This window comes from Cygnus olor, chromosome 6, assembly GCF_009769625.2.
Source record: "Cygnus olor isolate bCygOlo1 chromosome 6, bCygOlo1.pri.v2, whole genome shotgun sequence".
In the NCBI taxonomy this organism is placed as follows: domain Eukaryota; kingdom Metazoa; phylum Chordata; class Aves; order Anseriformes; family Anatidae; genus Cygnus; species Cygnus olor.
The window spans coordinates 9927800-9950359 of record NC_049174.1 but is presented as its reverse complement, the minus strand read 5'-3'; the positions used below and the strand labels follow the sequence as shown (position 1 = coordinate 9950359).

At 40.8% G+C, this 22560-nt stretch overlaps 1 protein-coding gene across 16 annotated transcripts in view; it reads left to right on the top strand.

Moving 5' to 3' along the window:
- AGAP1 (ArfGAP with GTPase domain, ankyrin repeat and PH domain 1) overlaps window positions 1-22560 on the top strand; it is a 372200-nt gene that overhangs the window by 211495 nt on the left and 138145 nt on the right. For 15 of the 16 annotated variants that reach the window (XM_040560959.1, XM_040560960.1, XM_040560957.1 and 12 more), the window contains one exon: window positions 11421-11525. In XM_040560959.1, the coding sequence (XP_040416893.1) occupies window positions 11421-11525 (105 nt within the window). Of the gene's footprint in view, window positions 1-11420; window positions 11526-14857; window positions 15002-22560 lie in introns of those variants that run through there. The other variant, XM_040560963.1, reaches the window with a different exon arrangement.

The following is a 22560-nucleotide window of genomic DNA, read 5'->3' as shown; positions in this document are numbered from 1 at the left end:
TTGGGCTCTTTCAGGTATTAACTCCATGTACTAGAGGAATTCTAATCATATACTTGTCAAAAGCATTGATTTATAATTTCTCAGAAAACTTTCCTTGAATGATCGACACTGGCAGTCTTTCACGTTTTGTTACTGTAATTTCTGTTAACACCTATCTATCGCAGTTACGCTGGATTACTTCTTTTAAGGACAGAAGTGGCTTAGCCCCTTTGCAGTAACGATTTAAGAACACGGTGTAATAAACCTGTATTTGGAAGTTGCCTTTAGGTTGTTACCTTAAGTCACTGGAAATGGCCTTGGATAGGTTCTCCTTGGGGTTCAGGAAGTACTTGTAGATGCGGAAGTACCTTGATATGGAACAGCCGTGTAGTATAAATTGATTGGGCAAGAGAAGAAGCTTCAGAAATGTTAATTACAAGCTCGTTGTGAAGAGACGTACGTGCCTCCTTTGCTGCCCTTGCTGATGCTGTGGATTGTCTCTTGGGCTTCTGGGAACCAAGAAAGTTTTTCTTCTCTGCTACACGTTGAGTTGGCCTTTGACAAAAGGTATAAATTTGTTTCCCCTCTTCTCCTAGAGGCTTCATGTACCTGTTTATCTGCAAAAGTCATCTAGGGTGGGGTTGTTCATTTGTTTTGAGGGAAATCTTACACACATTAAAATACATTTCTTCTTTCAATGCGCTCAGCAGTGTAATGCAAGTAATGGCCTGTAACTAGTGCTAGAAGATTTGGGGGTGAATATCTACACCTCTTTAGAAATACCAAGCTGAAGACCGAATGATTTTGTTTTCAGATGATACAGTGCAGATTGATTCGTCAGCACAATCAGAAGTCATTTACTTGAAAGAAAAAAAGACAATTGTGACTGTTCTGAAAAGGATTATTTAGAAAGACAAAGCTGTGATGCTGCTAGTAGCTAATATATCTGTACCTGTATCATCTGTACTATTTTGAAAGGGTATTCTGCTAGGGAGAAAAATCAAATACAGGAGGAGGCTGTGTTCAAAATCCTTAGTGCTATTGAAATATTGCTGAGCAGAAACTGGACTGTGTCATTTTGGAATGAGAGAAGGATTTCACAAGTCGTTTACAACAGCTGATCTCTGACGCGCTGGGATAAGTCTTGCCATAAAACCCTGTTTCTGTTATTTTATAGCAAACATGTTGTGATGACTATGTTTTGTGTAAATCAGTATTTTTTATGAAGTTTGCTTTTAGAATAGTCTTAGCTCAAAGTCTACTCAAATGTTGAGCAAAAAGTGAACAGATGTGGCTGTAGCAGTCTCATTATACCATTGCATCCTTCATCTTGGAATGTCCTACCTAGATTTTTCCTCTTGCTTAAGATGAAATTGAGAGCACAAGTGCTTCAAGACATTCACATGAACGTCAGCTATACCTGGTAGTTCATTTTGTCTAGAATGGTCTGTGTTCCTTGTGGTATATAGTGCATGTATTTTAGTTGTTGCAAGACGCTTCCTTCATTCTTCTTCACATGTCCTCTTGGAGCAGCATGATGGTATCCATGTAAGCAGCTCAGACACTATCTCAACATGGAGTATGATAGTCTTTATTTTTTTTCCTCTTTTCACAAAATATGAAAACCTGGACCAGAGTCCATTCTAAGGAAAAAAAAAGTTTGTGTCTGTTATGATTATATCGAAATATCCTGTCTGAAGTGATCCCTGTTGTAGGTCATGCTTCAAATGATCCAGATTATACAAGAAATACAGTTATGAGTAAATGGATTTTCCCATTTTTTGCAGCTTTTTTTTTTTCAGAACATTAAACATGGTTTTATGAACTTTAGGAAGTAGGATCCAGTTTAAACCCAATGACATTGTGTCTAACTGGACCATTCCAATGGGTAACCCTGTTACCCAGGCCTGTTGGTGTGTCTGCTCATGTGACTGGTCTTTCTGACTTGCCCGTTACTAACTTCTAAATCTCTGCAGGTATGTACATGCCTCAAATGAAGTATGAAGTATTTCTCCAGTAATTTCTTGAGACACACGTAGCACTTGTGATCCATCTCCAAAGCAAGCAGAACTGCTGCCTATTGGATTCTGGATCGTTTCTGACAGCTATCATGCAGGGACATTGACAAGCCTCCCCTAAAAAATCCAGCCATACATACCATTTTGTGAGGCCAGCATGGGAACGTGCCTGGTGTGGAGCGAAACACTCCTCAAGTCCTTCTGGAATTATGGGTGTGTTTTAAAACTTTTCCGTCACTGAAGCAGCTGCCTCTGGAAGAGGCTAATTCAGTTATGTACCATTTCCCTTAGCAGGTAAGGTGAGTCAGCTAAAGGGCTGAAGGAATGTTTTCTCAGTGGGTTCCTTATTGTTTTGTCTTCTGTAATGATGAGAGGACACTGGGTGCCTAACATATATTAGCTGTATCTCTGAAGTTGTCATCTTCATTCCTGTTCCTCTGAGTACAGTGTGTGTATGTATACACACATACATGCACGTACGTATATATTTTGTCCTTGGTCTTGGGAGAGATTTGAGGGGGGAAAAAATGGGGTGGGTGGAAGGAAGAGTGGTGGAGTATCTTTGTACCCTGGAACCATCTCAGTGAGTCACATTGTGGTCACATTGTGTGGTCACATTGTGAAGCAACCCAAAGAGTGTCACTACCAAGCAGATACAGGACGGTCACTGGTACCAAGGATCTTGTGACCAGAGGACAAGGTGTAAAACAGGAAATATTGTTAAGGAGAATGAAAAAGGTACCCTTCTACTGTCAAACAAAAAAGATTTTCCTTATCTTACCCCCACAAGGATTAAGGGCCAAAGGTAAAACTGTCCAGCAAAATTATTATATTTTTTTTAATGCAGGACAATCCTTTTGACTTAAACACCACACAACAACAACAAAACAATGCATTGTAGTGCAGTTTCTCAGGGCTGTTCGTGAAGACCTTTTTGGTCCCAAAATTTCACAATATGAAGTGCGAGTTCTTGCTGCACAAAAAGATGGAATACAGTTTAAAATAAAAATAAAAAACCTCCACTTTTTTCCTGACGGTGTTCTTGGTTTTGTTATTCAGTAGATGCTGTATTAAATTGGATTTTGTGTCCATCATTATTAAAATGTGAAGTGTGTCGGTCACAAAGCATACATTTCAGGGCAGTTAGCTGAATAATTCTTTTCTTTATTATCCCAAATTACTGCTGAGCTCTGGAGAGGTGAGCAGTTTAGCCAATTATTGCCATTTGAGCTGGATTTGTGGGTGATTAGCTCCTGGTCGAATTCAGTCCTGGCAAGGGCTTTGAAGCCTTCGCTTGTGTGATTTTCACAGCAGTGAGGTAGGAATAGACGCGGCTAATGACAGGAAGGTCGCGTGGGTTATGTGACCTGTGAGGGGGGGGCTCGGGTTTAGCAAATAGGGCATCCACAATAACAAGTGTGTCACTAACCCTGCCGTGCATAATCGGAGTTTTATAGGATTGTTGGAGATGCTGACAGCTCAATTAAAGTGTAACCCTTTGTACCATATACCCTGGCAGAATGACAGAAATATTACCAACAAAAAAGGGAGGGTGTCACAAGGGAACTGGTTAAAGATCCAGTATTCTTTTTCTTCCCCCCTTCATCGGAGCCTGCACAGAACAAGCTGCAAAAAGCATCCATTTGTGAAATAATAGGTTGTCCAGGGGAGGGGTATGGTGCCAAACATGGCTACAAAAAAAAGCTGCTCTTAAGTGGTCTTCCTGATGTTTCTATGGAAACACAATAGTATCAGGATAGAAAGTTAAAATTGGTTTTTAAGCTTTTCATGGCTTTCTCCCATGGACCCCCCTCCCCCCACAAAGCCCTACTTTATCTAAAATATGGTAAAGAGGATTTCAGGGTTCAGGGAACGAAGCGCTGCTATAACGAGAGCCCTATCGGCTACCTGGAAGTTGCAATGTCTGCACAATGAATCCCTTTTTGATTTCCTTACCCTCCGATGCTGGGTTTGTTTCTTCAGTGGAAAAAAAAAAAAAATGTTTTGTTGCTTCTTTTTCATGCCTGACCGTACAGCCACGAACATTTCTGCTCTCAGAGCGTTTTCCAAATTAACTGTGCCACACTGCAATGTTTGCTTGCACTGAATCAGTTTCCCAAGCTTGTTTTTTTCGTTTTAATTTTAGCCTAGGTAGCCGTGCTTCACCACGCTGATTTGTGTAGATGTTAACTTCATTTGTGTCCAGTGCAGTTAGAGCACAGTGCCTGATGTTGAGCTCCGGCGAGAGGTAGGAGTTCAAACGGAGCTGTTCGCTGCTGGCTCCTGTACTCCTGACTTAGACCCCTTGGCATCAGCTGTCTGCTTTCTCCGACACTAAGATAATGATTTGCATCGCAGCGCATTTCACATCAGCACTGACGATGGTGTCAGGGAAACCACAACTGCCAATGCCAAGGGGTTAATAAACCAACTACTTGAGATTATTAAGGGCTTTTTTTTTTTTTAGCAGTGCAGAGGAAATGGAACAAACCTCAGAAGGCAACGGAGCTCTGTATACAGTACGGCAGAAAAATGTTGTCACTTGTTAGGTGGTGTGCCTTCGTTCAGAGTGATAAACTGAGTCTGGAGAAAGAGATGTGCCAGTCCTTTAAATATGTAACTGTCCGCATTTTGTAATACACTTGAATTTTCAGCTTTGTAGAAAATATATGTAGATAACTAGAGAGTATGAAATGTGCTATTGAATTTACCAAGTCGAATTTTAGAAATAATCAGAAACTATGGCTTCCAAAGGAGTGTCCCTTTCACAAATTTGTCAATGGAAGGAGTCCTTAAGAAGTCTCCTACTTTGCTAAACATTTTTGACCTGTAAGTATGAGTACCATGTTGTCTTATGGCTCACCTGTTGGCAGTCTGGAGTATCTTCTATCCATTGTGCAGGCAGGTGTTCCTTTACTTTGCCATAGCAGTGTGCCTGTTGCTCCATCTGGATACTGCAGCAGGGCTGTTTTTTCAGCTTTCCATTCAAATTCTTTAGACACGAGGGTGGCTGCTCTTCCATGGTCATCTTTTTGCCTTTCTAAGAATAAGAAAGCTCCTTGTTAGGTGGATGAGTGCGATGTGCCACTTGATGGCTCTCCAGTCTCTAGTCCACACATTGCAGTGTGTTCCTCTCTTCTCCATCACATAGTGCTCGTGAGAAAGACTAGTAGGTTCCTGTACTCAGGACATCCTGAGGAGTCTTTGTCCATTCTGTGCTGGAAAATACATAGCCTACAAACGAACAACAACAACAACAAAAAGTTGCAGCTGCAAGCTGGGGAGTTGTGAAAACCTACCTTGAAATTATTTGCTCAATATCGGAGGAACTTGTGCATTACCCAGTTAGTGGGTAAGGTCAAAATCTTTAGGTTGAATTGCTGGACCAGTCATTAGAAATTAAAACACACTAACAATAAGCACTAAGCTTGTTCTGATTTACTGTGTCTTTAGCGATGAGGTTCCTTGGAGGAATTCAGTAGCCATTCGTTGTGGGTGGCAGCCTGTGCTGCTGGTACTACAGTGAACTGTAGGACTCACCTGTAAGCATTTGAATGATTTTCTTAGTAAGGGTTTTTAATTTTTGTTATAGTAGCCTGTGTGCTGAGAGCTTGGAAACTTCCGTGTTGCAGGTTCCTCAAGTTTTAGCAAGTTTTTTGCTCCAAGTCAGATCTTAGATTCTCTCTTTCCTTTGACTCTAGGTGGAGCAGTAGCTGATCAGCCTCAGCACCAGGTAACCACTATGGTATAATTACCTCTTCTGCTGAGTTACATCCCTGTGTTTAGGGAATGGCAGAAGAGAATTGGATTCTGTGTTCTCAGTTGATTTCATTATAACGTTGGTGTATAACATAAATTTGAATAACTTCCTTCCCTGTGGAAGCATCTTGGAATCTGCCGTAAAATTGTAATACTGCTGTAGTGGCAGGTTTTAAGGAAGGCACGTGTTTTTTTTTCTGTGTGCCTGGCTGCAATAAGAATATTCAGGGTATTTCATTTTTGGTTTTGTTTTATTTTGTTTATTAATTCTACTGTTAGACACCGAAGTTTAAGAATATCTGAGGTTTCCTGTTCGGAGACAGTGCACTTTCACATAGCATTTCTTCTGTGGTTCCATTGGTCCCACTGCCCTCTTAGTGCTAAGACTATGGGTTTCCAGTTTTAAAGTGTAAACCATTTCATAGCTAGTCATCCAAAAGACCAACCACCATTCCCTTAAAATTCTGGATAAAAAGACTTAAATTTGGAAAATCGTGGGGGAAAAAATTACTTCTGTATGCAAAGATTCCAAATACCTGGGACATTTTCAGCAGTTTATACTCTAGAGGATTTGTGCTGAGATGAGTCGTTGGAGGGAGCAGTAACTACCATAATCTTCCTGTAGTGTGCAAGTATTGTTTGTAGGTGAGGTGATTTCAGCTGGTGCCTGCTATGTGCTGGAAGAATGGACTTTAAGTCTAGGAACCTGTTGCAGTTAAATATTCTGGAAGCAAAACTCATCAGTCAAGAAATACTCTTGCTTGTTAGGACAAGCTAGACCAGTCCCCATACTACTAGCCAGGCTACGTGTTGTTGGCTAGTCGTGCAAACCAGGAGGCTTTGCCAGCATTTGTTTATGATGTTAAGCAATTTAAAGGAAGCATATGTTTTATTGACCAGGATTCATATGTAACAGTTGTTTGAGATCCTGACTACGAACAGTTGTCGTTGCAATTATTTGGGTGAGGATGTTTGTGACAAGTGCGTTTTTTTTTTCTTTTATGAACAGGATGCAAATGACAGCTGTAGAAAATTCATAGCATTGAATAGAAAATGAAGAATTTATGCTGTTAATGATTAAGTGCAAGATTGCATATTTCATTCTGTCAAAACAATATCAGGGTAACAGTATGAGGTTGGCTTAAAATTAAGGAGGAAAAAAAAAGAAGCTTGTATGATGCTCGTACCTCTGCCATGGCAGTGGTTTAAGTTTCCAAAAGAGAATAGAGAGCTGAGTATTGTTCCTTTTTCTGAAGGTGCAGTCCTGGCTCTGCTGCCTTCAAGAGGGTCCTGCCATCTCAGCTTGACATGCTAACAAAAGTCAGATGTACCAAATTGTCTTTCAAATAAATACAAAACTAAGTAAAGTCAAATGCTATGGCTGGAGCCAGTGGAAAAAAAACACTGCAGTCAGTTAAGCTGGGATCACTGGTATTATTACCCTGTTTGTGAAACGTTCTTCGTTTCTTGTGGCCCCTGGAAAACCTAAAACACACTGGAAAGTTACAAAATCAAAATGGAGCACAACAGGGAATGCAAGGTACGCTGCTCCCCATACAGTATTGATTCTGCAGGCCATGCAGTGGCAGCTTTGATGCAATATTAAACAACTTCAGGAGGTCGCTCTTTTAAATGCTGGTAATTTGCTGCTTAAAACCTGAAGTATTTCCATAAAACAAATTCGTAATTGCTTCACCATTTGTCTTCATTTGTAAGCAAGGTTTGTAGCTCACGGGAGGGCGTCTGGAGCGCCGAGGTTTAGCTGATTGCCGCGTATTCAGATGAAGTGGGCGCATTATGCACAGTGGTCCCTTGACCAGTGGTCTCTTCCCGTCAGCCCGATCGATCCCGCGCTGGAGGCCTTTCATTAGCTTCTTGTACTCTCGCAATAATGATCGGGCTGCAGAGCCTGATGGCAGTCTGTAACTTCTCCTGGTGCCCTGAAGCTCAACAACATAAGCTGATTGACTCAGTTAGGGCCCCAGTCTCTAACAGCAAATGCAATCAATAAATCTTTGTTGGTAAATAATTGCTATTGAACAGAGTTTTAATATAAATTTATGAGTGGTGTTTTATCACAGCTTGAGGCTACAGCAAGCCACTGAGTGATGGATTTCAGATAACACTTACATTCATTACATTAACTTTGTAAGTTATTTAAAGCTTGTACACTTAACATTGCTTTTGGCTTGCAATGACCTCCTGGGACTAGACGTAGCATACACATTAGTAATAAAGAGATTGCCGTACATACAGACAATTCATTCCTCTGTTTTCTTTGTACGGCGACGCCGTTGGTTGGGCAAGAGGCGAGAAGAGAAGTTTGTGTGCTCTGCTTGAGCGTTTTTCTTGTTACTCATTAAAAGTACAGCTGCGCTGTCCGTTTGAAGAAGTGGTGCTCTGTTAGATGCAGAATTGCAGTTTTGGAGGGAAGGTGGTAAAAATTTAATTTGAAGTGTTAAATTCTTCTCGGTTTATGAGCAAATCGGAGGCGTTATATCCGTAGTGTTGAATCTCGAGGCGTAGGTCAGCTGCGCTAACTGCAGATGGAAGAACGTAACAAAAGGCTTCATGCAAATTAGGAGAAACAATGTTATCCGATTAATAATAATTTGGGGCAGAGATTATTAAAAAAAATAAAAATAAGCCAACCCCAAGTTCAAAATGTTACTTAGTCCCTTACTGCGTGGCTGCATTGAGGCACGGTGAGCTGCCTGCTCACGGGCACCTCGGGGCTCATTTCCCAGGCAGAGCATCTGATGCGCCTTAAAGGTAGGCGTAATGCGACCAAAGTGAAGGCCTTTCTTTTTCTTTTCTTTTTTTTTTTTTAAGTAACATTTCTTGTCATATCTGGGCCATTTATTTATATATCTATTATTTTAGTTCAGTTAATGTTAAAGTGCATTTATAGCAGATCTAAACTCTGATACTAAGAGAATTTCTCTAGACCGTTCTATATAATTATCACAGACAAAGTGGCGAACTCTAGCCTTGGGGGGAAAAAAAAATGTGGCTTATGTGCTTCTCCGCTTCATAACACTTTGTTAGCTCCTTGTATTCAGAGCAGCTTTCTCCACAGATACTGGAAGATATTTTTAATTCTCACATAAAACAAAAAATCTATTCTTTATGCATGGTACGTAGTGCCTTAAAAAAAATGGATTGGGAAGTCTGATTTGTTAGTTAGACCCAAATAGGTGAGTGATACATATTTGATAATGAGTAATTTTTTACATGAAAGCACCGAATTGCACTTGAAAAGCAAGGTGAAGCCCCATTTTGAATTTCTTCATTTAGATCCATAATTCACACCTAGATACTAACAAAACATCTGTAGTAAAAATCATTAAACTTGGAAGTTTTACTATTTATTGAGTTTATAATTGGCAAGAACTGAAAATTACGTAATAGTGGCATATTTTCTGTATAGCAAAGGGATAGGTAAAAAGGTGTGAAATATATTTCTACTTTCTTCAAGACTTCAAAAAAAGACAAGGAAAAAAAATCACAGTTGTGATCCTTATGGCTTTTTTCCCATTAAAAGGTCTGAAGAACAAACACATCAGAACCAGTGCAGGGAAACAGCTTTAGGAGAGTAATTTTTGATCCACATAGCATAGTGATAACTGAAATTGGGTCCCCCTACATGTGAGCGAATGTGCTATAGGTGAGGTATGAAAGATTGGAAAGGTGAAGTGACAGATCACCTACTATAGACAAACATACAAGTCAAAGGCAGGAATAAGCTTTCATTTTTAATGGAAGAAAACAATGTTTCTAACCACTAGAAGACAGTAATTGGGATGTGTAACTCACGCTCACAAGAAGCTTTTGTAAGAAGCCCTTTCAGAAGTCCCATTCTGTTTTGTAAAAGTTTGAGGGTGAGCCGCCTAAGTGTAGCAAAGAACAGCACAAAAAAAGAAACGTGACCCCCAGATGGTCAGAAAGTTAGGGGTTTGCACTAGTTTGTAATTCAGTCCTCCGATACGAGCTCTTATTTACAGTCCCGTCCACCGACGGCTTTGAATTGTGAAGGGTTGCTCATAGAACTTTTATTCCAAGTGTGTGTCCAGGAACAGGCGGTTGTGAACTTTGATTTTCCGTAGGGATCATCTCTCTGGCTGCAGAAGGAGAGTTATTAGTTCCTGTGGATTGTGGCAAGGGACTTCAGCTGAAACTTTTCACATCGGGAACTGAGGGAGGAACAAATACGTATAGCTCTGAAAGAGTTCTCGTTGTGCAGTGGCATAGGCCTACTCCTGGTCCATTTTGGTCTTGGGATTTGATCTGGAGATGAACCATTTTATAAGGCTGCAGGTTTAATGGGAAGGCAGATAGCATAACTTGCTCACAAAACGTGACTGCTTTAACAAAAACAACTTGAAATATTTGGAAGCACCATGCTTAATGGTGCATCTCTTTTATGTTCTGCCTCCTTAGTGATGTTTTTTCCATTCTTTTCTTTAAGTTCCATCAGAATGGGAAGACTTTTTATGGGGATAAGAAAACCGAAACTTGTATTAGTTTAGATTCCTGATGATGATTTATTGAAATTAATAGAAGTGAACGCTTTTATCCAAACTTGACCTGTGAAACTGCTACCTGTGGCAGTACTGTGTGTGTTGAAATGTCCTGGTAGAGACACCACAACTTCCAATAACCACATTACTGTGTGGATTCATCAGGAAACCGCCTTCTGACTTGGCTTTGGAAATGAACGTTTCCTAGGGAAGAACATTGCTAGAGCATTGTTTGATTTACCATCAATTTGTGCTACAAGAAGTTACATTCTGCTTTTCAAAGTGAATTTCTCTTGTTAGGCTGAGAAAACACGTTGGTATGTGCTAGTAGTCCTTGGCCATTTAAACACGATGATGAGTTTTAATCTCAATTATTGATTGTTGAAATTCATCACTGATGTGTAGATTGACTATGATTTATGGAAAAGTGAGTCGTCTTGCCCACCACCTTTCCTTATCGACTACACCTTTTTCCTCCAGTTATCCAGAATTCATTGGAAAAGTGCTGTACTTGCCCTGTTACCGTTTTGCTGCTCTTGCCTGGCATTAGTGTCATCTCTTTTTGCTTGGAATGAGTAGTTAGGGGAATTTCTATTGTGTCACCTTACTAAAAACGGGAATGGAAACACAGATGTGCACCATTCCCTGTTTGTGGGGGGCCAAGACTGAACAACAAAGGAACCCGCAGGTACGTGCTAAACGGAGCACGAGCCATATAGTATGACCTTCATGCAACCTGGGATTCATCATTTATTTCACAGTGCAAGGAAGTACACACCAAGTGTGTTGTCTTTATCAGCTGTGTGTGTGCAGAAGTAACCTACCCTGTGACATGTTAAAATGTGCTTTCCTGAGGAATGAAGTTGAATGCAAAATGATTTTCTCTACCTGTTGGACAAAGCTGACATTACACAGTCTTTTCTGTTTACATGACTTGCTTTATAAAACTGCGCTTAGAGCTTCTGCTTCTAAATTGCTAGCACTAAAGCTTATGATGGAGAAAAATGTATTATGGGAAAAATATGAAAATGAGGAATTTGTAGGAGAAAACATATCTCAAATTATATTTAGTCCTTTTCTGTGTCTTAAATAGGTGTGCATTGGCAAAATAATGCTTAATCTTTTTTCTTCTTTTCTCTAACAGGGTATGCTGCTAAAGCGAAGTGGCAAGTCATTGAATAAAGAATGGAAGAAGAAATACGTGACATTGTGTGACAATGGTGTACTGACCTATCATCCTAGTTTACATGTAAGTACATCGTGCTCTCTGTGCGTTCAGCAACCATCAAGCCCTGATAAAGTAGTGTTAGCAAGCTCATCTGGGAATGTTTTTGGTGAGCCCATGTTGTTGGGGGAACTTCTTTCTCTCTCTCTTCATTCTCTTCTCCTTCCCTTCAAAAAGGCATAATTGGAAATATAGCTCAACAGTGAAACAGTGTGTCTACAGTCAGATTCCTCTGAATGCCTTGGAATAGGGGTACCCTTGGATTTCAAGAGGCAGCTGAAACAGTTTAAGCCTTCATTTTGTGCTGATGCTTTTATGGACTTGTTGTCCATTAAAAAAGAACCAAAGCATTTTAAAAGGAAAATTATAGCACAGTACAACTTCATAGATGTAGTAAGGAGTGAGAAAGTTTTCTGGTATTTGTCAGTGTGCAGTGGCTATGGTTTAATCAGAAAATAATTCTGAACAGCCTTTTGAAAATGACATCTCTATTAAAACATGTGCTGTAAAACGTATTCATGTTAAGATGTCTGTCGTTGTCTGCCCAAGGATCCTGTCAGTCCCTCTCAGTATGTGTAACAGTCCCTGGGTTTGGTTTTGGGGGTGGAAGGAGCACAGGTATGAGACTCAAAACTAGTCCATCCCATCAGTCCCAGACAGGCCAGCAGGAGGAAAGGTGAGATTTGTCAGAACTTGTGCCATGTCAGAGCAATTCAAAAAACAGAACCTATATAGACAGTCAAGGTTTTGTAATTCCCAGTGAATTCCAAGCTCCTTCACTTTGCTCTGTAGTACAGGCAAGAGTGAAATACAGAAAACATAGCATGACCCTCGCCAAGATCTTTGGGATTGTCTCAGGTCTTAAGCTTTACCATGATATTCTGAAATTAGAGGGTGACCAGTTGTAACATTTTAGGACCATTTGACACCTATTGCTGTCATTGTGAGCTCCTGGGCAAATTTTTCATTAAGGAGTAAAAATGAAGGTTTTGAATAGATGTATTTCTGTAGATGTGCTCTAAGTCTTACAGACCTATACGTAGATCTGGCAGAAAGCTTCTGCTTTCAATGGGTGATGTCTCAGGAGCATGGCCACGTTGATGCTGTGCTTGCACCAACTTGCTCTTCCTGTCTGCTGAACATTGGCATTTTCTCTGGCTTGTCGCGAGACTTAATAGTCTTGCTTCCTGCCATAATCATGCTGTGTTATTATTTCTTATGATTACTTCCATATTTCTTAAAAATTACATGGCAACTAGTTTCAAGTAATTGCTGCTTTCCATCAGAAATCTCGTCCCTCTACCTGTACAGTCTGGAAGAAGTGACTGTCCAGTTTTTCATTTTTCCCTTTGGTGGAACTGGCCACTTTGGCCGTTCTTTTAGTCTCTAATGTGGGGTGAACTCTGCTGAGAAGTAGTCCTGAAACACCCAAATTGTACATCAGCATGGCTGGCAGAAGGGAAGCACAGACACGCGTGCCTTTGAGGCAGCACACGTGGGTTTGGGCTGTGACGGCCAGCCGGGGTCAGCGAGGGAGAGGAGGCAGGCTGCCGTTGTGTCTGCCCAGGTCCCATCCTCGCTGTGGAAGTGCTCTATTGTTCCTGGTGGTTTCTATGCACGTATGTTAGTTTTTCATCTCTCTTTGCAGACAATAGAGTACTTCTCTCTCAGCTTCCCTGGAGCTGCTTAGTCTTCCCCAGAGTGAGAATCCATTGAGATTAGAGGTAATTACTTTGAGATTAGAGGTAAATCCATTGGAGATTAGAGAGAATCCATTTAAAGAAGTAATTACTAGCCTGTAATTGTTTCCCTCTATCCCCCACCGTGCCCCCCCACTCCCAAGAAAAGGTACACGTCCACGTACTTCATTTGCTCAGATCTCCTTTCATAGATGAGAGAGGTTTGTAACTTACTACTTTTCCCTTGGCTGTGTTTTGGTAGATCATGGTGAGGGACCACACTCAGCTCCTAGCTGCCAAGAAGCTACTGGGCAAAGCCTAGTACTTGTTCTCAGGCTTCTTGAGACGCCTTCACCAAATCCACTTTCTAGGAATATGTAGGCTTATGTTCATTCATGTTAAAATCTTTCTGTGATGTGATTTATGTTATAAATGATGCTGGCTTAATGTTTTATTTCTATTGATTTTAGCCTTCAAAGAGCCGCTGCACTACTTGAGCAGTGCAGTTCGGTACTGTCAATAAACTATTTATTGTCAGTTAGCTGTTGTTAATATACCCTGCAGAGCGTTCTTTATGCATCAGGCAGCTGTACATCCGTCAATTACCATACATGTATTTTTCACTTAGACTTGGGTTATTTCAAATATGCAGGTAATTTGGGTTACATGATACTTTGCAGTTGCAATTCTGTGAAGCGAGCAGTGGGCTGGCCTCTAGTGGTGGCAGGAAGAAACCAATTCAGAAGGTAGCTTGGTCTTTCCGGTTCGTAGTTTGGGTCAGAACATAAAATTTTGTTGATTTCCTGCTTTGGAAGAAGCTTTTTAAATATCTGATGGCTGTTAGCGGGCACTGTATTAACTAGTGCTTGAGATCTGGCCAAAAGTGGATCAGTTGTCTCTGCTGTCAGATGTGTTCAACAGCATGTCAGACATGAAGAAGGTGTTTTTTAATATAGTGAATGCGTCAGTGTCACAGAAATCAGTACTGTTGTCCTTGCTGAATAAAGGATTGCCTACAAAATGAAAGATTTTGGGGTGGGGAGTGAAAATCAAATTAGTATCATACTTGCAGAGGAGGTATTCCTGGAAGGGTCAGGCCTGTTTGGCAGGGTAGTGTGCTGAAATGACTGCTGCATTGTGCCAGCTAAATAAGTAACTACGAATGCCACCAGGTTGACATTTTACACAATAGCTAAATTCGTATTCCTTCTTCTTAAGAAATCGGGGGAAGAGAAGAATGGGGAAAGAAAATACATGTACATAAGCACCCTACTGTTTTCTGACTTGGTCATGTCAGGATTTTTCAAGAGCCTCAAACCTTCCTTTCCCTTGGGATGCTGAGGAGCTGTGCCAATAGAAAATGGTGGGGATAATGAGAGAGAACTTTGACCTTCAGGCTTCAAAGTTCACCATAGCTACCTATTCATCATACACTTGTGGAGTATAGCCATTGAGTGGATGACTAAAATTCTGGCCGACAAATTCAGTGTCAGCCTACCCAAAGGGACTCATGGGAATTTGTCTCGGCATCTCCTGGCTTTTAATGGCAGAATGCCATGTGTAAGGGCTCCTGAAATGTATTCACTGGGATACCTGCTGGGCAGTGCTACATGCAGCTTCTTTATCTAAGCCTTATCCTGATGAATAGATGATGTTTCACCACCGTCTGTCTTCCAGGCTGTTGCCGTCATGCCACAGGTCAGTAGATGACGAAGTTTTAGCTGTGGATGTCCATTCTCTGCTGTTGTATCCTCATCATCATCGCTGCCCCTCATTTATGGATGGAATAATAAATTTTAAAAAGCTGAAAACAGCTATTTTAGGGAAGGATTTTTTTTCTTGCCTTTTATGTTTAATCTATTCTAGACTTGTTTTCAAATAAAAGCACAGCACCATGGCAACTTACAGGGGGAAAGAATAGCCTCTTAAATACATGAGAAGGAAAGTCTGATGCCTATCACTTAAAACCCATCTAGAACATGCATGCTATGTAAATACCACATACCTACACAGCAAGGTTTACTTTTGCTTGCTGACATCTATATTGCCACAATGCTGCTGTTAAACCTTGCTCCCGTCATCACTGATCTGGTTTGATAACCTGTGCTAAAGGGTGTAGGATTGCAGCAGTGGTCAGGGGGCATGAACCTGTCCCTTACCTCCATGAGAAGTATGTGAATTCACACATGTAATTCTGCTCAATTAATTTGACAGCAGCCACAATTTCAAAGCTCTTAATGGGTGAGCAACTCATGGGTGAGCAACCCATGTAAGCAAACGCAAAGCAAGCATTAGCAATGGTTTGTATTCAAATAAAGTGAACGTACTTCAACTAAATAAACAAAACTTCAGCCTGGCAAAGAGTCAGATCCAATACTAGGCTACACTTTTTGCACAAGGGCTTCAACAATATGCTATGAAGACCCGTCTTAGAAGATGATACAAAACAGACCCAGTTCTTGTGCCTGCAGAGTTCCTCAGAGCCTTGGGGTGGGGGACTGGCTGTTTCCTACAGGAAGAGCATGCTCTGTGAGCAATGGAAGGCATCTGAAACGACCTCGTAAGTAGGTATCTTGTAGTGTTGGAGATCCATGTGGTTTTCTCAGGCTTTTCAATGTGGTTTTGCTTCAAAGGAATGTAAAGCTGGACGTTGGCTGGCTATGCACAAGTAATCCCCAAGTCAGGCCTAAATAAGTACTTGAACTCACAAAATGATATGTATGTGTTGTTTTTTCACGTCACGTGTAGCTCTACCATATGGAAAGAGCAGTGATCGAAGCTAATCCTACAGAGCAGAAATGGGGATATAGTTTGAGGGGTGAGGAGGACAAATCTGTTAGAAGCATGTCATACTTTAGTTTTTACTATAGTTATGGTATCCATTAATATGCCTAAAACACCGGTTAAGATAGAAAAACAGAATGATAGGAACAGTTACAAAATATGTGTATAACGATTGCTTGTTACAGTTGATGAGTTGATGCCATATATTTCCCCTCACCACAGCTGGCAGTCTTTCTGGAAGTGTTTTCATCAAAGCTATGCTCAGAGCAACATCCTTTCTACCATTATAGATTTGAATTTCCCAGGGCTTGCCTTTTTTAATTCTGACTTGGTACATTGTGTATTTATGTTGTTGCTAGTAATAACTAGAGGAAATTGACCTTTATGGGAAAAGTGGGAGCTGCTCATGCTGCTGTAAATTTGTTTTTTAAGATACCAAATAAAAATATATATAATCCACAATGCTTTTAGAAGCAAAAGGCCTGACAGAGATCTACCTATGGCTTTTATAAAGTGGCATACCTCAACCTCTTAGAGGTCAATCACTCACTTCATATCTTCCTGCCAAACTACTTAATTATCTTAAAAAGGTAATGGAGTGAAGTTCAGTTTGGGAGAAAACTTTCAAAAATAAATGGGAAAAATACAAGCTAAAATGTGTTTGCAGTCCTTAAGTGAGACCTATAATTTGGGATAGCTGTCAAGGCAAATTATTTTGACCCCCTGGCTTCGTGTCCTTTCAAACTAAAAATAGTCTTGCTTGAAAGTGCCATTGCACCTGTTCTGCTCAGTGAAAAATAAAACTGTAGTTACTGATGGTCAGCAAGCTACACTCTCTGAAATACTCCTAAAATACGTAATCACTGTCTGTGTTGAAGGAGAGGAAGACTGATTATTCACAGCAACTTCTTATAATCACTTCTGTGACTTGTTACAGATATTCACAGGTCAGTAAATGCACAAACAAGGAGAATGTGAAGCATTTTTCGTTTCAAGTCCATTCATTTGAGAGGGTATGACAAGATTTATCACATCATTAGTGTAGGCTATTGTAGCAAATGCAGTACTGCTACTTGCAGAGCTGTGCAAACTTGCAGTACATAGTAAGGAGCAGCAAGCATATATTTCAGTGTTGTGCCCCCCCCTCAAAAAAAAAGTAGGGAAGATTTTTTTGGTATCTGAATGAGTTGCAAATTAATGGCAAAAGCCAAGCTATTAATTAATCACAGGGTTTTATAAAATTAGAGCTTCCTGTCCAGCAGAGCTAACTGCTGTGGATATAAATGCCTCATAAATTACTCACGATGGTAAAACTCAAATTTGTCTTTTACAGCAGTTCTTGTTACAAAGTCTGAATGAGAAGTGAGGTGCAGACAGAGTAGTCTTAACATTTCATGAAAATGAGTGATCCATTTAAAAAAATCGTAATTTTTTGAAACAGCTTTTGTGTTGGAAGTGTTGCCACCGCCACTGGAACACTGATTGGACTGATTAATATTGTAGTATAGACATAGTCAATGCTTTTTATTACTGAAATTTAATGTTCTTGATTCCCGATTTGAATAAAGCAGATTCAAGATGACTTCCTTTTTGTCAGGAGAGAGTGCTTTAGGGTGATCAGCGTCTTCCAGAACGCATTTTCATTCCCATGGTCTCCTCAGAAAATGGCATTTCATTGTTTTTCTTAAGCTTAACTATATATTATGAAGCTGAGTGATATTATGCCCATGTTTATATGCAAGAGGAGAGGATGGCTACATTAACAGGAAAACTTGATAAATATATTCCACTGTGGCTCATAACCTGATCTTAGGTCTGTTGCTGAGGTCTGTGCAAGAAGGTGGGGAGAGGAGTTGGAGACTTTTCTTTCTTCTTAGGTGTGCCTGTGGCCCCAAATGGAAACCAATCAAGGAGCGATTTATGTTCATTAAGTGCTTGTCAAAACTGAAAAATTTTCTAATCAACAGCAATCTAGCAGAGGCCCCTCAATGGCTGGGAGTGTCGCCTCCGCAGTATCGGCTATTTGCCTGTTACAACTCTAGGCTAGAAATCCGCTGATGATTACATTAGGCTAAGCTGCGAAGTAAATGAACCATGTCTTATTTAGGTGCAACTAGCTTCAGTGTAGTCCTGCCCCGCAGGGCACTTTATAGCGTTTTATGGCTTTAAAATTAGTGTAGCTTCCCATTTGCTGCAGGGTGCTGCATGTTATGCCTTTGAACTCAATAAGCAAAGGGAAGGGGGCCTTTTGTTTCCCCCCCCTCCCTTCTCTTCTTTTTGCAGTTTAGCAATTTTGTTTTGCATCTTTTCCAGACAGCGTTTTGCAATAAAAACGTCTGACTGCCGTGTACATGCACAAAAGTAAAGGCTTCAGCTGATACCAGTCTGCCTGGAGTTTGGGGTTTGCTCTGCCTGGGAGGGAAGGGGCTGGGGCTTTGCTTTTCCAGGCACTTGGTGCTGGTGCTGAACAAAGGCTGTGCGGGTCGCCACCGTCAGCTCCAAAAGGGGAATCATGTTCAAAACACGTGCTACCCTCAGACTTTCAAATGCCATCCAGAGATGCAGCCGTGAACTTTCTTTTCTGTAAGCACGTGTCTTTATTTTATTTTTACCTCTGATCAGGAAACAGCATCTCAGCAAAATGGCACAAAATAAAGGTGTTTTCTTAGTGGCAGGTCTGGGAAGGAGCGTTTAGCTGTCTGTTCTGGGCCTGGACCTCTACCTAGCATTGGAAAAACAGGCTTGTTCTGAGACGTTTTAATAACTCAAAATGGGAAAAAAATGTCATTCTTACTTTGGTATCATTAAATACATGGAAAGGCACTGTTCCAAGGGGAATGTGGAGGTGTTACGTTTTGTACAGTGTGCACTGGGAAAGGGTGGTAGTGGAGACAGGTACGTGGTGGAAGAAATGCACGGGAGAGGAGGGAGGAGTTTTTTCTGTTAAATGTTAATGTTATGGTACATGGCAGTCTTGAGATGGGAGGTTTGGGTGCGAACCTTGAGTCCCATTCATCTAGCACCAAGATGCAAAAGATGCAACTCCAGCAAAAGGGGTTTCTCTGTAAGGCAGTCCTATTCACCGTCCAACCGAGCCTGACCAGAAGAGATCCTAAGTACTGTCTTCTACAACTGATCCTTCTGTCATCTTGGTGAGGTGTCTTGGCCAAGAAGAGCTTGCAGCATTGGCCTCTTCACTGCAATCCCAGCACAAGAGTATTGTGGAAACCTGACCAAGTAATCTGCTTCAGCTCTTGCTCCTTGTGCACTTGTTTTCTGTTACCTTGGGAGTACTTTGTAACTGGGCTCTTCCAGAGGAAAACACCTGCCCTTAAGACTGGGGACTTTTTGCTCCCGGTTTGCATGTGAGTAGCTGTGCAAAAAAACAAGGGGAATTCAGTTCTCAAAGTACTAGTTGATAAATACTATATTCAGTTCAGTGCTCATATGCATTGTCTTGTTTAATACATTGATAGTAAAATGCTGTGGTTTTGGAATACAAGCTAGGTAGCAGAAAGACTTCCCCCACCCTTTTTTTTTCCTTTTTTTTTTTTAACAAGGATGACTATTTCTTGTATTACAGCCATCTGAAAATCCTCATACACCATAACATTTTTTGATATCCAGAGTGTTATACACCTAAAGTGTGTGTATTCATATTCATATAAACATATTTGAAGTAAGTTAAGAATCATTCTGGGGAGGAACTGTGCTGCCGCATGCTCTGATTTCATTTACTGAAGTATTTGAGACAAATGTGGTAGACTTGAATGGTGTGAGTTTGAGTCCCAGCTTCAAGGAGGAAGGGGCCAGTGTGCCGTAGCAGTGTTAAGCGTAGCTGTGGAACAAGAGTTGTTTGGCTATTGAGAAAAGTGAACAGTTTCCGCAGAAAGGAAGCAGCTAGCTGGAAGCATCACATCGTCTAGTTTTAGCTTGCAGCCCTAGGTGGAGTGTCTTCTCTGGCTTTGAGGGTCATCAGAAGCCGTTGCAGTGCATGGCAGCAAGGTTGTTTGCAGCCACTGGCACTGAAAACAAAAGGGGAACCCCAAAATACTGCTTTATTTTTGGTATGTCTGCTTAGAAAACACGCCTATTTGCCCAATTTTGATGTCCAAAAGGTTTTTATCCGTTGAATTGGTTAAATTAATTTCTGCTGCTATAAACGGAGAGCTGTATTAGGACCAGAACTAAAGTAATTTTACTTTACATTATTCTGTGTCATGGCACATCATTTCTTTCTTACTCAAGGCAATTCATTTTGTAGTGCCGTCAAATAATATTTTGTGTCATCTTCAGTCAATGTAGTTTTTATGACTTTCGCTGGTATTTTAACAGTTTATTTAGTACTATGGATAATGGTCAATGGCCTTGAGTAGTCAAATTAACACCTCGGCAGCCCTATATTTGAGCAAACCACTAACAGTAACCTCAGGATGAAAAGCAATGAGAATCAATATAGCAAGGGTATTTTTAGGGATTATTGATTGATTGATGTGTTCTGGCCTTAACTGGAAGCAGCAGCATTGCCCCACAGCTGACTAAGATTAAGTTGCCAGTTACTGATAACTGTGGGCCATTACCTGTGTAGTATTTCACAGGCTCGCAGATTAGATGGAGACCTTTCACAGTCCTCAGATAAAGAAACTCTGGTTTTCAGTGTCAGTAGTGCCTACCAAGCTGCAGGAAAACACTATGTGCTTTTCCCCTTACTGCGCTGCTGTGAGACCTGGAGCCGGCCCCGCCGGGATGCAGCGCTGCCCGTTGTTCTGTAGGGATGCAGGTGGGACACTGAGGGGGACATGGAGGCACCTATGGCTCAGCTCCCCCTTCCGCAGGAGGAGGCAGCCATGTTAAGCTGCGCTTCTGCTGGCGAGCTGAGAGCCGTGGGTCTCTCCGACACAACTCTCAATTGCTAGCAGGTTTCTCTCATTGCACCTCATTTGCATCTGGGACATCAATTAGCATGTTTGTTGAGGCTAATTGAATGAAACTCAATCATAGCTCTTAATTGCTTGACTATGTGAAAAGAAATCACATTAATGCAGCTAATTAAGTGTATGGCAATAGATGCAACATAATTAGGAGCAAAATGTAAAAAACAAGCGATGGCGAAGGTGCAAGAGCAGGGGTGCAGGGGACTCAGGCGCTTGGTTATCCTGTTATTAACACGTTTGGGGAGGGTTCCCTTAGCTTTGCTGCTTGTTTTTTTTTTTTTCTTGCGTTGCTGAATGATGAACATGGACAACTTGAGAAGAAAAATGCAAATGGATTTGCAATTACTACTTTTTCAAGCTGTTGAGGGGCAGAAGATGGCACTTCTGGGGTGGCCCGCTGTTGAGTAGGCTCTAGGGACTTGTTAAGTGCTGTTTAAAAGTACTTGGCTTTGAATTACCCTCATGCCTTGTTAAAGGGTTTTTTCCCCTTTTTTCTCGGATCAGCATTTTCTACAACTAACATCTAGGGGAGTTATATCTGTAACATTTGCATATCAAAATCAGGCTTGCTGTCTTCTCTTTAACACAGCATATTCCAGATGACAGCAAGACCCTCATCTGTTCTAATCTGATCAAACCATACATTGCACTTCTGAAGCCGCCACGTTATTTGTAGTTTTAACTTTTATTTCCCGAGTGCAGATCTGAAGGAGCATGTGCAAGGCTGGATGATCTGCTGACTGGAAATTTGGTGCTTTCCTCTCCTGCTTCTCAGGGGAACACAGAGATTACCGCTATGCATCTTGCACACAATGAAAGAGTCTTTATTGTTTACATTTGATATATCCCTATAAATATTTAAACTGACATTAATACCTATGTGGCATCTGTTCTGTTAGGGCACTTTGATATAATAATGGTATGGCTACAGTGCATTTATTTCCTGTTTGCCAACATTGACTTACTCTCTTGAATTGTTTATAGCTCACCTAAGCCTGTTTTACTCTCAATTAAAAGTGCTTTAATAATGTCCAGTCACATCTCACAAGTTGGCAAAGTAGCAGGAAAAATGTGCACTCTATTCATCTGACGCACTTGGAATAGAGACTTCATTATGAAATCTAAATGGAATACACTGGTTGTTGTATGTTAAATAAAAAGTGTCTATTAAAAGGAGTACATGCTGAGGTTTAGTCACTATCTGATTAAGCCTCGTTTTACAGCCCATAAGCAATAAATGCTCAGTTATGTTCTGGTTATTGTATTTTAATTTGGGAAGAACTGACACTGCACAAGAAAGTTATGCCAACTTGATAATTTATAGATGAAACTGTTTCATTTGTTTCTGTCTAGCAGCCAGTGAAGTGAGTTTTTATTAATGGATTGCCTTTGTTTCTTTTGGAAGCAGATCTCTGTCTGCTTTCTCAGCCAGGGAACTGTTCAGACATCCCTTCTTTACTGTTAATAATTCCCAAGCAGCAGGAGGAGGGAGAAAGAAAAAAAAAAAAAAAAAAAAAAGGGGGAAAAAACCACCAAAACCAGCTCTGGTTTTGTTTTTATCACAGATTAATCTTAGCTATGAAAAAATGAATGTTAGTCAAGTAGTATACTTTTGTGTTTTGAGCAGAATATATAATTTGTGTTGTACACACTGTCAGAGGT